Genomic DNA, 17,429 nt, shown 5'->3' with positions numbered 1-17,429 from the left:
CTACAGAGTCCTATAGGCCCTGGTCAGAAGTAGTGCACTACAGAGTCCTATAGGCCCTGGTCAGAAGTAGTGCACTACATCGGGAATATGATTCCATTTGGGACTCACAGCAGGTGGTCTGTTCCCAAAAGGAAATATACATTAAATTATCAGAGAAACATATTAATAGTCTATTATTCTTCATACTAACCTTTTGTTTCTGCCAACTATCAATATATTGTGATAAAAATACACAGTGACAAACACAGCAGTGCCCTGTGGCCATGTTCCCTATTGGCCTGATTAGTGACTGAAGGTCAGAGAGAGGGTGAGAGAGACTGACAGAGAGGATGAGGGGGGATAGAGATGGGGGAGGAAGAGAGGGTGGGAGGGAGAGAGGGAGAGAGTGTGACCTGGAGAGGAGGGAAAAGAGAGCAGAGAGAGAGAAAAGAGGGGAGAGAGAGAGAAGAGAGAAAAGACAGAGAGAGAAAAGAGGGGAGAGAGTGAGAAAAGAGGGGAGAGAGAGAAGAGAGAGAGAAAAGAGGGGAGAGAGAGAGAGGAGAGAAAGAGAGAGAGAAAAGAGAGAGAAAAGAGGGGAGAGAGAGAAAAGAGGAGAGAGAGAGAAAAGAGAAGAGAGAGAAAAGAGGGGAGAGAGAGAGAAGAGAGAGAGAAAAGAGGGGAGAGAGAGAAAAGAGATTAAAGGATGCATCATTTGAAAGTCGTTAAATTAGGTTATGAAGAGAGAGGAAGATGAAGATGAGGACAAACATGGAAAGAAGAGGGGGAGATGTATGAGGTAATTATGAAAGCCCTCCTTCCCACTTTCTCTCCCCTCCCTCTCTTGCTCGCTCCCCCCCCCTCCCTCCCTCCCTCCCTCCCTCCCTCCCTCCCTCCCTCCCTCCCTCCCTCCCTCCCTCCCTCCCTCCCTCCCTCTCCCATCTTTCACCCTCTCCCTCCCTCTCCCGTCTTTCATTCTCTCTCCGTCTTTCACTCTCTCCCTCCCTCCCTCTCTCTCTCCCGTCTTTCATTCTCTCTCCCTCCCTGTCTCTCTCTCTCTCCTGTCTTTCATTCTCTCTCCCATTTTTCACTCTCTCTCTCCTGTCTTTCACTCTCTCTCTCTCTCTCTCTCTCTCTCTCTCTCTCTCCCGTCTTTCACTCTCTCCCCCTCTCTCTCTCTCTCTCCCGTCTTTCATTCTCTCTCTCTCCCTCCCTCTCTCTCCCATCTCCCTCTCTCTCTCTCTCCCATCTTTCATTCTCTCTCCCGTCTTTCATTCTCTCTCCCGTCTTTCACTCTCTCCCGTTTTTCACTCTCTCCCTCCCTCTCTCTTTCTCTCCCTCCCTCTCTCTCTCTCCCTCTTTCACCGATATCCCTCTCATTCCCTCTCCTTTCACTGATATCCAAACAGTTCTGACCGCATGCCAAGGACTCACAAAGACACATTGTATCGGAGCATACGCACACACACACACACACACACACACACACACACACACACACACACACACAACGTTCCCTCTCTCTTTTTCACTCACACACACAATTAAACTGTGTTAGCGTGAGATTAAATTACAGTGTAAAACGCAGTAGATATGTTGACTTCAAAAGCTCGTCTGTGGCTGCAGAAGCCAAGTTCTGTGTTGACTACTAATATATTACACAGTACAGGACACTTCCTTATGTAGTGGTCCTACACCCCCTCCTAGTGGTCGCTTGGTGCTATTACAGCACTGGTACTAAACTGAGCAATAGTTCAGAACGAGGAAGCAGCTTGAGATGAGTTTCTATCAGGACCATGTTCACCTTTTAGGTTTCAGCACTTAGATATCAATCTCTACTAAGATAACATACATTATGGAATTGTTTTAAGATTGATTTAACATTTTAGGAACCCTGTAGGAATAAAAAATAAATAATATTTGATGAAACAGAATTTGTCCTTTTCTGCTATAGCCCAGATAAACGCATTGAATAACACATTCATAAATGGCAAAAAAGAAATCATCGGGAACAAGGTTTTGAAGTGTCTGTCCTACAACTAGGAGATATACAGTGCATTCGGAAAGTATTCAGACCCCTTGACTCTCTCCACATTTTGTTTAGGTTACAGCCTTATTCTAAAATGGATTAAATTGTTGTTGTTTTTTCCCTCATCAATCTACACACAATACCCCATAATGAGATCACAATACCCCATAATGACAGCACAATACCCCATAATGACATCACAATACCCCATAATGACATCACAATACCCCATAATGACATCACAATACCCCATAATGACATCACAATACCCCATGACATCACAATACCCCATAATGACATCACAATATCCAATAATGACATCACAATACCCCATAATGACATCACAATACCCCATAATGACATCACAATACCCCATAATGACATCACAATACCCCATAATGACATCACAATACCCCATAATGACATCACAATACCCCATAATGACATCACAATTCCCCATAAAGACATCACAATACCCCATAATGACATCACAATACCCCATAATGACATCACAATACCCCATAATGACATCACAATACCCCATAATGACAAAGCAGAAACTTTTTCTTTTTTTAAATGTAAAATAAAAACAAAAAACGGAAATACCACATTTCCATAAAAAAGCAAAAACAGGTTTTTAGACATTTTAGCAAATTGATTACAAATAAATGGAAATATCACATTTACATAAGTATTCAGACCCTTTACTCAGTACTTTGTTGAAGCATCTTTGGCAGCGATTACAGCCTTGAGTCTTCTTGGGTATGACGCTACAAGCTTGTCACACCTGTATTAGGGGAGTTTATCCCATTCTTCTCTGTAGATCCTCTCAAGCTCTGTCAGGTTGGATGGTTGAGCGTCGCTGCACAGCTATTTTCAGGTCTCTCCAGAGATGTTAGATCGGGTTCATGTCCGGTCTCAGGCCGGGCCACTGAAGGACATTCAGAGACTTGTCCTGAAGCCTCTCCTGCTTTGTCTTGGCTGTGTGCTTAGGGTCCTGTTGGAAGGTGAACCTTTTCCCCAGTGCTCTGGAGCAGGTTTTCATCAAGGATCTCGCTGTATTAGTCTCCCAGTCCCTGCTGCAGAAAAACATCCCCACAGCATAATGCTGCCACCACCATGCTTCACCATAGAGATGGTGCCAGGTTTCCTCCAGATGTGATGCTTGGCATTCAGGCCAAAGAGTTCAATCTTGGTTTTATCAGACCAGGTAATCTTGTTTCTCATGGCCTGAGAGTCCTTTAGGTGCCTTTTGACAAACTCCAAGCTGTCTGTCATGTGCCTTTTACTGAGGAGTGGCTTCCGTCTGGCCACTCTACCATAAAGGCCTGATTGGTGGAGTGCTGCAGAGATGGTTGTCCTTCTGGAAGGTTCCCCCATCTCCACAGAGGAACTCTGGAGCTCTGTCAGACTGACCATTGGGTTCTTCGACACCTCCCTGACCAAGGCTCTTCACCCCCGATTGTTCAGTTTGGCCAAGCGGCCAGCTCTAGGAAGAGTCTTGGTGGTTCCAAACATCTTCCATTTAAGAATGATGGAGGCCACTGTGTTCTTGGGGACCTTCAATGCTGCAGAAGTGTTTTGGTCCCCTTCCCCAGATCTGTGCCTTGACACAATCCTGTCTCTGATCTCTACAGACAATTCCTTCAACCTCGTGGCTTGGTTTTTGCTCTGGCATGCAACTGTGGGACCTTATATACAGTACCAGTCAAAAGTTTGGACACACCTACTCATTCAAGGGTTTCTCTACATTTGTACTATTTTCTACATTGTATAATAATAGTGAAGACATCAAAACTATGAAATAACACATATGAAATCACTTAGTAAACCAAAAAAGTGTTAAACAAATCAAAATATAGTTGAGATGAGTTTCTTCAAAGTGGTCAGCCTTTGCCTTGATGACAGCTTTGCACACTCTTGGCATTTTCTCAACCAGCTTCACCTGGAATGCTTTTCCAACAGTCTTGAAGGGGTTCCTACATATGCTGAGCACTTGTTGGCTGCTTTTCCTTCACTCCGTGCTCCAACTCATCCCAAACCATTTCATTTGGGTTGATTATGTCGCTGCACAGGTCAGGTATGTCGCTATTATTCTACAATGTAGAAAATAGTAAAAAATAAAGAAAAACCCTTCAATGAGTATGTGTGTCCAAACTTTTGACTGGTACTGTAGATAGGTGTGTGCCTTTCCAAATCATGTCCAAACAGTTGAATTTACCACAGGTGGACTCGAATCAAGTAGTAGAAACCTCTCAAGGCTGATCAATAGAAACAGGATACACCTGAGCTCAATGTCAAGTCTCATAGCAAAGGGTCTGAATACTTATGTAAATAAGGTATTTATACATTTGCAAAAATGTCTAAACCTATTTTTGCTTTGTCATTATGGGGTATTGTGATGTCATTCTGGGGTATTGTGATGTCATTATGGGGTATTGTGATGTCATTCTGGGGTATTGTGATGTCATTATGGGGTATTTTGATGTCATTATGGGGTATTGTGATGTCATTCTGGGGTATTGTGATGTCATTCTGGGGTATTGTGATGTCATTCTGGGGTATTGTGATGTCATTATGGGGTATTGTGTGAGGAAATACATGTATTTAAATCCATTTTAGAATAAGACTAACGTAACACAATGTGGAGAAGGTTGAGGGGTCGGAATACGTATGTGTGTGTATGTACAGTACAAGTCAAAAGTTTGGACACGACTAATCATTCATGGGTTTTTCTTTATTTTTACACATTATACCCTATGCACTTTTTACAGCCTGGTACTGGGTTACCTGGGTTACCTGTTTTACCTGGGTTACCTGTTTTACCTGGGTTACCTGTTTTACCTGGGTTACCTGTTTTACCTGGGTTACCTGTGTTACCTGGGTTACCTGTGTTACCTGTTTTACCTGGGTTACCTGTTTTACCTGGGTTACCTGTGTTACCTGTGTTACCTGTGTTACCTGGGTTACCTGGGTTACCTTCACTCCTCTGGAACTTGTGTGTGTTCTAAAGCACAACAACCGACACCTTCTCATTCCTGAGTTTTCAATAGAGAGGTGGAGAAAGTACCCCATTGTCATACTGTAGTAAATGTAAAGATACCTTCATAGAAAATGACTCAAGTGAAAGTCACCCAGTAAAATACTACTTGAGTAAAAGTATTTGGTTCTAAATATACTTACGTATCAAAGGTAAAAGTATAAATCATTTCAAATTCCTTATACTAAGCAAAGCAGACGGCACCATTTCTTAGTTTTTCAAATGTACAGATAGTCACGGGTACACTCTGACATTATTTACAAACAACACATTTATATTTAGTGAGTCTGCCAGATCAGAGGCAGTAGAGATGACCACGTGTTCTCTTGATAAGTGCTTGAATTTGAACATTATTTTCATTAGGAATGTAGTGAAGTAAAAGTTGTCAAAAAATATAAATAGTAAAGTTAAGTACAGACACCCCCCCCCCAAAAAAAAACAACTGAATTAATACTTTAAAGTACTTTTATCTAAGTACAGATACCCCCCCCAAAAAACAACTGAATTAATACTTTTAAGTACTTTACACCACTGAATATTGGTGACACTTGTTTGTAGCACCAACGGTTTGGTCGGGACAGTGGGTTTTTGTGACACCTCTTGGAAATGACGTAGTCTGTGACAGAGTTCAGAGGAAACTTAAACTTGTAGATGTCATAGAGCCAAACAGGCCTCTCCTTTCGACATTGGTGCCATTAGTTTGCATCATAGGTTCAGACATCACGGTTTGGGATTAACACATGATTCCGTGAATCTTTTCTTGTCCAGAGCTTCTCCTGTGTAGAAAAAGGCCTCTTTCACGAGCCCCGTGTTATTGAATAGCTGCACACGTCATGTCGCCGGAAAGAGGAGCTGGAGCAGCGATAATAAATACACAGGGAGATATTCTGTATTTAAAATGACGTCGCCCTGTGACGCACGGGTGCGTCAATCAACTCCTAGGGGGTTTTAAGGGGCAATCTGTGATTGGTACATCGAATTTTGGACTTTGGACAGTCATACCCCCATCAGAACACAAAACATATGAACCTAAAATGTCAACCAAACACTGCATAACCACATAATATGGTTAAAACTATTATTTTGATCTCATGGGTGATCAGTCCTGGCATCCACAGATGTGTCTGAATATTTACATTTCTCCAACCCGTTCCCTCAGTTGTTTACCAAAACAGTGGCAGGTTTCCCACTTTGTTCTTATTTGAACTGCAGAGGGGGGGTCAATGAAACAGATCACTTTAACAATCAACCAGAAATACCTAGAGATCTTCTGCCTCATTAAGAAATCTACACTTACATACGTTGTTTGGTCGTTGAGTCAATTAGACCACGCCCATTTGGTGTTTATCTCTTTCTTCATACAACGTTTATTTAGTTAACTAGCTGACTAAATCTCTAGCTGACTAAATCTCTAGCTCACTAAATCTCTAGCTGACTAAATCTCTAGCTAACTAAATCTCTAGCTGACTAAATCTCTAGCTGACTAAATCTCTAGCTAACTAAATCTCTAGCTGACTAAATCTCTAGCTGACTAAATCTCTAGCTGACTAAATCTCTAGCTGACTAAATCTCTAGCTAACTAAATCTCTAGCTGACTAAATCTCTAGCTGACTAAATCTCTAGCTGACTAAATCTCTAGCTAACTAAATCTCTAGCTTACTAAATCTCTAGCTTACTAAATCTCTAGCTAACTAAATCTTGCATTGTAGTGGACACCTCTAATGGTTCCTTTAAGAAACAAAGTAGCAACAGGCAAATTTGATATCCGTCTATGAATTTGAGTGTTTTACAACTCTCCAACACCATCCCTCAGTTGTTCACCTAAAAACTGGTGGTTGTCTGAACTGCAGATTGTCCATTTCCTACACAAAGAGCAGCAACATTGCCTGTTAGGTTCAGACAACAGCCACATTATATCATTACTGTGACTTTGGACTGAGCAGGATCAGGAGAACCAGTTAGAGTTGGTCCACAGGGGATCTTGGGTGTATCTCAATACTCTCTTAGTCCACTCTCTGTGTCTATGTCCTCATTTACTTTCTTTGTTCCTTTGTCTTGTTTTCATTCTTTGTGGTTGTTTTTGACATGCCTCAGCAGATTAGTCTTCTGAATGAATCTTTTACCACAGACTGAGCAGCCATGTTGTTTCTCTCCTGTGTGAGTCAGTTTGTGCTTAGTTAGGTTCCTATTGACACTGAAGCTTTTCCCACAGTCACCACAGCTATATGGCTTCTCTCCTGTGTGAGTCCGTATATGTTCAATTAGTGTCTTCTTGACACTAAAGCTTTTCCCACAGTCACCACAGCTAAAAGGTTTCTCTCCAGTATGAGTCCGTATATGTTCAGTTAGTGTCTTCTTGAGATTGAAGCTTTTCCCGCAGTCGACACAGCTAAAAGGTTTCTCTCCTGTGTGAATCAGTTTGTGCCTGGTTAGATGCTGCTTGAGACTGAATCTTTTCCCACAATCACCACAGCTAAATGGATTTTCCCCTGTGTGAATCAGTTTGTGCCTGGTTAGATGCCCCTTCAGACGGAAGCTTTTCCCACAGTCACCACAACTGAATGGTTTCTCTCCTGTGTGAATCCTCATGTGCCTGGACAGGTGCCCTTTTTGTTTGAAGATCTTCCCACAAACAGGGCAGACACAGGGTTTACCACTGTGACAGAGTCGGACATGGGCCTTCAGTTTACAGGTGGAGTTGTAGCGTTTCTTGCAGAATCTACATTCACTGGGTCTCTTCCTGGTGAGAGTCACATGTCTCTGCAGGTCAGCTTTCAGAGCAAATGTTTCACCACAGTCACGGCAGCTGTGAGTTTTTCTAGATGTGGTGCTGAGTTTGGAACAGTGTTCCCCCATTGGTGAGTTGGGATCCAATGGTGGGCTGGGATCCAATGGTGGACTGCTGTCAAGTCCTACTGTGTAGCTGCGTACAGCTGAACTGTGTCCGGAGGCATTGTTTTGATTATCTGTAGGGTCACAGGGAATGTAGAGACCCTTAATGTGGGTCACAGTGCCAGAAGGTTTGAGATCCACTAGTTTAGAGTCTCTCTCTCTGTTCTCCACAGTCTGGGTTTGGTCCTCCTGATCACATTCACTTTTCACACAGGAAGGAGAGAAAATGAACCCTATGATATCAGGCTCCACCCCTTGAAGCTGCTCTTCCTCCTGACTGGTCCTGACTTCCTCCTGCTCCTCTTTAATCAGTGTGGTCTCTGGGTCCTTCTGTCCCAGACTGGGACTCCACTCCTGCTCACAGTGCTGCTGCTCAGGGGGAACCTCCTCTTCAGAGACAGAGAGCTGCAGGGAGTCTGGAGGGAAGGAGAGGAGGGTCAGAGGTTACCTAGACTTTAGACAGATGTAGAATGGTGCCGGAGGGGATGGCTGATGTTTTACATGCTCCTAACCATCAGTTATTTTGGTGGGTTTTTACGTTGTTTGTAACTTTAAAACTTTAAACCTTTGACTGGTACTGTAGGTATATAAATCAGTAAAAAATAAATAATAATAATCATATTATGGATTTAACACGACTGGATCTACATCTGTTGGTCAGCACCAACAAATAAATAAAGACATGGACCAGAAAACCAGTCAGTATCTGGTGTGACCACCATGTACCTCATACAGTACGACACACCTCATACAGTACGATACACCTCATACAGTACGACACACCTCATACAGTACGATACACCTCATACAGTACGACACACCTCATACAGTACGATACACCTCATACAGTACGACACATACTCATCTCATACAGTACGACACACCTCATACAGTACGACACACCTCATACAGTACGACACACCTCATACAGTACGATACACCTCATACAGTACGACACACCTCATACAGTACGACACACCTCATACAGTACGATACACCTCATACAGTACGACACACCTCATACAGTACGATACACCTCATACAGTACGACACACCTCATACAGTACGACACACCTCATACAGTACGACACACCTCATACAGTACGACACACCTCATACAGTACGACACACCTCATACAGTACGACACACCTCATACAGTACGACACACCTCATACAGTACGACACACCTCATACAGTACGATACACCTCATACAGTACGATACACCTCATACAGTACGACACACCTCATAGTACAGTACCTCATACAGTACGACACACCTCATACAGTACGACACACCTCATACAGTACGACACACCTCATACAGTACGACACACACCTCATACAGTACGATACACCTCATACAGTACGACACACCTCATACAGTACGACACACCTCATACAGTACGACACACCTCATACAGTACGATACACCTCATACAGTACGACACACCTCATACAGTACGACACACCTCATACAGTACGACACACCTCATACAGTACGACACACCTCATACAGTACGATACACCTCATACAGTACGATATACTTCATACAGTACGATACACCTCATACAGTACGACACATCTCATACAATACGATACACCTCATACAGTACGACACATCTCATACAATACGACACATCTCATACAGTACGATACATCTCATACAGTACGATACACCTCATACAGTACGACACATCTCATACAGTACGATACACCTCATACAGTACGATACATCTCATACAGTACGACACATCTCATACAGTACGACACATCTCATACAGTACGATACATCTCATACACTACGACACATCTCATGCAGTACGACACACCTCATACAGTACGACACATCTCATACAGTACGACACATCTCCTTCGCATAGAGTTGATCAGGCTGATGACTGTAGCCTTTGAAAATGTTGTCCCACTCTTCAATTGGCTGAGTGAAGTTGAACTGGAACACGCGGTCTTACACATCAATCCAGAGCATCCCAAACATGCTCAATGGGTGACATGTCTGGTGAGTATGCAGACATCTGTGGCATTGTGTTGTGTGACAAAACTGCACATTTTAGAGTGGCCTTTTATTGCCCCCAGCACAAGGTGCACCTTTGTAATGATTTTGCCGTTTAATCAGCTTCTTGATAAATCACACCTGTCAGGTGGATGGATTATCTTGGCAAAGGAGAAATGTTCACTAACAGGGATGTAAAAACATTTGTGCACAAAATTTGAGAGAAATAAGATGTTTGTGTGTATGGAACATTTCTGGGAACTTTTATTTCAGCTCATGAAACATGGGACCAACACTTTACATGTTGCAAGGTCCAAATGATTCATATTAAAGGTTTAAATGATTCATATAAGGTCCAAATGATTCAGATAAAAGGTTCAAATTATTCATATAAGGTCCAAATGATTCGTATAAGGTCCAAATAATTCATATAAGGTCCAAATGATTCATATAAGGACCAAATGATTCGTATAAGGTCCAAATGATTCATATAAGGTCCAAATGATTCATATAAGGTCCAAATGATTAATATAAGGTCCAAATGATTCATATAAGGTGCAAATGATTCATATAAGATGCAAATGATTCAGATAAAAGGTCCAAATGATTCAGATAAAAGGTTCAAATGATTCATATAAGATCAAAATGATTCGTATAAGGTGCAAATGATTCAGATAAGGGCTAAATGATTCATATAAGGTGCAAATGATTCATATAAGGTGCAAATGATTCATATAAGATGCAAATGATTCAGATAAAAGGTCCAAATGATTCAGATAAGATCAAAATGATTCGTATAAGGTGCAAATGATTCAGATAAGGGCTAAATGATTCATATAAGGTTCAAATGATTCATATAAGGCGCAAATGATTCATATAAGGTCCAAATGATTCATATAAGGTGCAAATGATTCATATAAGGTGCAAATGATTCATATAAGGTCCAAATGATTCATATAAGGTGCAAATGATTCATATAAAGTCCAAATGAAGCACTGTTTAGTATTTGATCCTTTGCATCCAATAACTGACTGAAGTCTGCAACTCATTGACCAAGACAATATCTTCTCTGGTGACGCCCTGCCAGGTCTGTGCTGCAGCCACTAGTTTTTTGTTGTTGTTTTTAAATATTTTTAGCCTTTATGTCTCATCTTCAGCAAATTAAATGCATGTTCAATTGGATGTAAATCTGGAGATCGACTTCGCCCAGTAAAGAATTTTACTTTTTTTTTTTGGGGCGCTGAAAAAACTCCCTAGTTGCTATGGTTATATGTTCGGGGTCATTGTCTTGCTGTAATAACGAAGCGCCGCCCAATGAGTTTGGAGGCATTTTGCTTGTTCTTTAGCAGACAATATACGTTAGCGGACAATAGGTTTCTGTACACTTCAGAATTAATGTGGTGACATCATCAATGGAGCAGTGACATCATCAATGGAGCAGTGACAGCAGTGACATCATCAATGGAGCAGTGACAGCAGTGACATCATCAATGGAGCAGTGACAGCAGTGACATCATCAATGGAGCAGTGACAGCAGTGACATCATCAATGGAGAGTAAAGAAGGTGAGCCAGTTCCAGGGGCAGACATTCATGCCCAAGCCATAACAGCCCCACCCCCTCGGGCAGGTTCTCCCCCCCCGGGCAGTTTCTTCCCCCACCCCACACTTTCCTCTTGCCATCATTCTAGTGTTAATCTCCCCCCCCCCAGAACTCTGCAGGCTCTTTTAAGCAAACTGTAACCTGCCCATCCTGTTTCTGAAGAAGTGGCACCTCACAGTGTGACCTCTGTAGTTCCAACCTGGTCTCAGAGCATTTCGTATTATTATGTAGGTAAATCCCTGACACACCATTTAGTATGGTGTGTATTCAATTTGTGGATGTCCATCACCCATTTCTTACAATATGTTACGAATTTGCTAAATGTACTATATGTTACGAATTTAAAAAAATGTTTAATGCAAATTCTAGCTAGGTGGCTAACATTAGCTAGCTGGCTAACTTTAGTTAGGCTAGTATATATGGTTAAGGTTAGGAGTTATAGTTAAGGTAACGGTTAACTAAAATGGTTAGGGGAAAGGTTAGTGAAAAGGGTTAAGGTTAGGGGAAGGGTTAGCCAACATGCTAAGTAGCTAAGTAGTAGCAAAGGAGATTTTTTTTTTAAAGTAGTAAGTAGATGAAAAGTTTCTAATTTCGTACTAATTAGAGTGTCTCGGATTTACATTTACTATGTTACGTCTAGTATATGAGACCAGGCTAGTCTATGAGACTAGTCTTCTGTAGATGGTTGTGACTGACATGTCCATCCCCACCTCCTGGAGTGTTCCTAATGTGTCTGACATTCTTCGGTCATCTTTGGTAACGGTCTTCCTTGGCCTACCAGGCCATTTGTGATTGCTGAGCTCACAAGTGCTTTCTTCATTTTGAATTATGTTTTTTTTGGTAAGCCTAAGATTTTGCCTATGTTCCTGATCAATTTTGTCCGATGTTTCAGCCTCATTAATGGCTTCATTGACACTTCTTTGGGCCTCTTTCTGCTATTGGTGTTAACACAAAAAAGCAGGCTCCAAAAGGCATATGCAAAGCCTAGACACAGACTACACATTGACAGCTCTCGTATGCCTGCACACATTATGTGATGGAACACACCTGGGAAATGATGGGAAAGGATGTAAAATATATCACTAGCCACTTTAAACAATGCTACCTAATATAATGTTTACATACCCTACATTATTCATCTCATATGCATACGTATATACTGTACTCTATATCATCGACTGCATCCTTATGTAATACATGTATCACTAGCCACTTTAACTATGCCACTTTGTTTACATACTCATCTCATATGTATATACTGTACTCGATACCATCTACTATATCTTGCCTATGCTGCTCTGTACTCTTTATGTACATATTCTTTATCCCTTTACACTTGTGTCTATAAGGTGGTAGTTTTGGAATTGTTAGCGAGATTACTTGTTGGTTATTACTGCATTGTCGGAACTAGAAGCACAAGCATTTCGCTACACTCGCATTAACATCTGCTAACCATGTGTATGTGACAAATAAAATTTGATTTGATTTGACCTGACTAACCAGAAACACCTGTCGAGCCAATTGTCCAAATACTTGAAACAGGAACCCGAGGTATAAAAAGCCATTTCTAAAATGGTACAAATACCCTCAAATAAAAGATGAGAAACTTTAACCTCCTAGTCATTGGTACAGAGCCAAAATACGAAGGAAATGCTTCACTGTGCCATGTAATTACAGAGGACAATTATATTCAGAAAGCATTCAGACCCCTTCCCTTTTCTACCTTTTTGTTACGTTAAAGCCTTATTCTAAAACGGATTAAATAAAAACAATTCCTCATCCATCTACACACAATACCCCATAATGACAAAGCAAAAACAGTTGTTAAGACATTTTTGCAAATGTATTAATAAAATAATAATAACATTGACATAGGTATTCAGACCCTTTTCTATGACACTCAGGGAAGTGACCAAGAACCTGATAGTCACTCTGACAGAGCTCCAGAGTTCCTCTGTGAAGATGGGAGAACCTTCCAGAAGGACAACCCTGTCACGCCCTAGTCTTAGTATTTTGTGTTTTCTTTATTTATTTGGTCAGGCCAGGGTGTGACATGGGTTTATTTTGTGGTGTGTTTTTGTATTGGGGTTTTAGTAGGTATTGGGATTGTGGCTTAGTGGGGTTTTCTAGTAAAGTCTATGGTTGCCTGAGGCGGTTCTCAATCAGAGGCAGGTGATTCTCGTTGTCTCTGATTGGGAACCATATTTAGGCAGCCATATTCTTTGAGTGTTTGGTGGGTGATTGTTCCTGTCTCTGTGTTAGTTTGCACCAGTTTAGGCTGTTTCGGTTTTCACATTACGTTTATTGTTTTTGTATAGTTTGTGTTTCATCTTCATTAAAGATGTATCGAATTAACCACGCTGCATTTTGGTCCGACTCTCCTTCGACGGAAGAAAACCGTAACAAACCCTCTCTGCAGCACTCCACCAAACAGGCCTTTATGGTAGAGTGGCCAGACGGAAGCCACTCCTCAGTAAAGGCACATAGTCAGGATTGTTTATGGTGGTTTTGGAGCAGTGGCTTCTTCCTTGCTGAGAGGTCTTTCATGTTATGTTGATATAGGACTCGTTTTACTGTGAATACAGATACTTTTGTACCTGTTTCCTCCAGCATCTTCACAAGGTCCTTTGCTGTTGTTCTGGGATTGATTTGCACTTTCCACACCAAAGTATGTTCATCTCTAGGAGATAGAACACGTCTCCTTCCTGAGCGCTGCGTGGTCCCATGGTGTTTATACTTGCGTACTATTGTTTTTACAGATGAACGTGGTACCTTCAGGATTTTGGAAATTGCTCCCAAGGATGAACCAGACTTGTGGAGGTCTACAATATTTTGCTCTTGGCTGATTTCTTTTGATTTTCCCATGATGTCAAGCAAAGAGGCACTGAGTTTGAAGGTAGTCCTTGAAATACATCCACAGGTACACCTCCAAATGACTCAAATTATGTCAATTAGCCTATCAGAAGCTTCTAAAGCCATGACATCATCTTCTGGAATTTTCCAAGCTGTTTAAAGGCACAGTCAATTTAGTGTATGTAAACGTCTGACCAACTGGAATTGTGATACAGTGAATTATAAGTGAAATAATCTGTCTGTAAACAATTGTTGGAAAAATTACCTGTGTCATGCACAAAGTAGATGTCCTAACTGACTTGCCAAAACTAAAGTTTGTTTCAAGCCCTCATTGAAAATAAGAATGTTCTTAACTGACTTGCCTAGTTAAAAAAAGGTAAAAAATATATATTATATTCTTCTGTATTTTACTCAATGCCACTCCAACATCGCTCGTCATAATATTTATATATTTCTTAATTCCATTCTTTTAATTTTTAGATTTGTGTACTGTTGTGAATTGTGATACTGCTGCACTGTTGGAGCTCGGAACACAAGCATTTCAATACACTCGCAATAACATCTGCTAAATGTGTATGTGACCAATACAATGTGATTTGAAGTACAGTGAGATCCTTGATGAAAACCTGCTCCAGGGCGCTCAGAACCTCAGAAAGGGGGTGAAGGTTTTAACAGGACTACGACCCAAAACACACAGCCAAGACAATGCAGGAGTGGTTTCGGGACAAGTCTCTGAATGTCCTTGAGAGGCCCAACCAGAGCCCGGACTTGAACCCGATCTAACATCTCTGGAGAGACCTGAAAATAGCTGTGCAGCAACACTCCCCATCCAACCAGACAGGGCTTGAGAGGATCTGCAGAGAAGAATGGGAGAAACTCCCCAAATACAAGTGTGCCAAGCTTGTAGTGAGAAGACTCGAGGCTGTTATCCCTGCCAAAGGTGCTTCAACGAAGTACTGAGTAAAGGGTCTGAATACAAATGTAAATGAAATATGCAAAAAAAAATCTAAAAACCTCTTTCTGCTTTGTCATTATGGGGTATTGTGATGTCATTATGGGGTATTGTGAAGTCATTATAGGATTTTGTGAAGTCATTATAGGATTTTGTGAAGTCATTATGGGGTATTGTGATGTCATTATGGGGTATTGTGATGTCATTATGGGGTATTGTGAAGTCATTATGGGGTATTGTGTGTAGATTGATGAGGAAAAAACGATTTCATCCATTTTAGAATAAGGCTGTAACGTAACAAAATGTGGAAAAAGTCAAGCGGTCTGAATATTTCCTGAAAGCACTGAGGTGTTGTGTGTTTAACTCGTCTTTCTTTTGTTGCAGATTGTCCTCTGTATTGTTCTGTCTGAGATTATGGGTTCCTGATACAAACACCTCATTTTGTATTTGTAGAATTACATCTTTATGTTCTGTTCTATCTGATATGACATCGAGTGGCCCTTTGGGTTAGTTTAGATTACCACAGGTGTCTGTAATTATCTCTGGCTGCTAAGGCTGCCCAAATCTAATCTCTGTCCCATTAATTGACCAATCAGATCAGCACTGAAAATTATCTGGCGTGAAAAGATATATGATTGGTCAAAAGACCAATTAGTGGGGGGGTGGGGGGGACAGAATTGGTCTGCCTGTATAAATGCAGCCTGAGTGGCCTCATCTGTCCCACTGTTTGGGGAGATTTGCTCTGATGAAGGTTGAACGACCGAAAGATAAATGTAAGAAATGTGCATCTGTTTATTCTTTTTCTGTTTCTAAAGTCAGTCAATTCTAGAACCTATTTTCATACTTTCAAATAACTTCCTGGTTTTCGTTTTCGTGACAAAGACATGTTTTTATCCATGTACAGCTAGCTGTCAGTACGTCCACATACGAACCTAGTAGATCTATGTTTTTATCCATGTACTATAGAAGTTAATAAAAACATTTTCATTGAGTAGAACTATAACTAACTATCAGTAGATGTCCATACTAACCTATTCTACATAGCGGTATCTCTGGTGTGATCCGCAGCAGTCTCCGTAGCCGATCATTCTCCTCTTGGTACTCCACTATCATTTTAGCAAATTCCCCAGAAATCTCCACAGCAGCAAACGCCGTTAAACGCTCATTTAAAAACTCTTGAAACGACTGTAGTTTAGACATTTTCAGTGGACTGAGAGTTGGGTGTTCAGCAAGTATGGGATCTTGACATGGGTCCTCCTGATCACATTCACTTTTCACACAGGAAGGAGTGAATATGAACTTCATGATATCAGGCTCCACCCCTTGAAGCTGCTCTTCCTCCTGACTGGTCCTGACTTCCTCCTGTTCCTCTTTAATCTGTTTGGTCTCTGGGTCCTTCTGTCCCAGACTGGGGCTCCACTCCTGCTCACAGTGCTGCTGCTCAGGGGGAACCTCCTCTTCAGAGACAGAGAGCTGCACGGGTTCTGGAGGGACAGAGAAGAGGAGCAGAGGTTACCACAGTCCCCAAATCCAGAACAAATTCAAGTAAGCGATCAGTATTATGAAGAGCCATTGTTGCATCGAACTCCGTTCCATCTCAAATTTCTCAAGTGAACAGCAAACCTGTTTTAGAAAACAGATAAAGCAACACCTCACAATGCGTCTCTCCCCTACTTGACCTAGATCATTTTGTGTGTATGTATTGATATATTGATGTAGGCTACGTGTGCCTTTTAAAAATGTTTTCTGTAGTTCTGTCCTTGAGCTGTTCTTGTCTAATGGGGCGTTGGACTAATAACCGGAAGGTTTCAAGTTCAAACCCCTGAGCTGACAAGGTACAAATCTGTCATTCTGCCCATGAACAGGCAGTTAACCCACTCTTCCTAGGCTGCCATTGAAAATAAGAATTTGTTCTTAACTGATTTGCCCTAGTTAAATAAAGGTAAAAAAATTAATGATATTATATCTATGAATGTTCTATATTATGTCATTATGTATAATGTGTCACGTTTTGTTGTCTATTAATGTTCTGGACGATGTCATGTTTTGTGTGGACCTCAGGAAGAGTAGCTG

General features: G+C 41.4%; 1 protein-coding gene across 3 annotated transcripts in view; it reads right to left on the bottom strand.

Moving 5' to 3' along the window:
* Positions 1–5,514: 5,514 nt before the first annotated feature.
* LOC112259689 (zinc finger and SCAN domain-containing protein 22) overlaps positions 5,515–17,429 on the bottom strand; it is a 33,943-nt gene continuing 22,028 nt past the window's right edge. For 2 of the 3 annotated variants that reach the window (XM_042329396.1, XM_042329394.1), the window contains 2 exons: positions 16,388–16,808; positions 5,515–8,353 (listed from right to left, as the gene is read on the bottom strand). In XM_042329396.1, the coding sequence (XP_042185330.1) occupies positions 7,107–8,353; positions 16,388–16,808 (1,668 nt within the window). In that variant the 3' untranslated portion in view covers positions 5,515–7,106. Of the gene's footprint in view, positions 8,354–16,387; positions 16,841–17,429 lie in introns of all 3 variants that reach the window. The other variant, XM_042329395.1, reaches the window with a different exon arrangement.

The sequence above is a fragment of the Oncorhynchus tshawytscha genome, linkage group LG10 (genome assembly GCF_018296145.1).
Source record: "Oncorhynchus tshawytscha isolate Ot180627B linkage group LG10, Otsh_v2.0, whole genome shotgun sequence".
In the NCBI taxonomy this organism is placed as follows: domain Eukaryota; kingdom Metazoa; phylum Chordata; class Actinopteri; order Salmoniformes; family Salmonidae; genus Oncorhynchus; species Oncorhynchus tshawytscha.
Note: the sequence above shows the minus strand (reverse complement) of the source record. Positions and strands in the feature narration are given on the sequence as shown.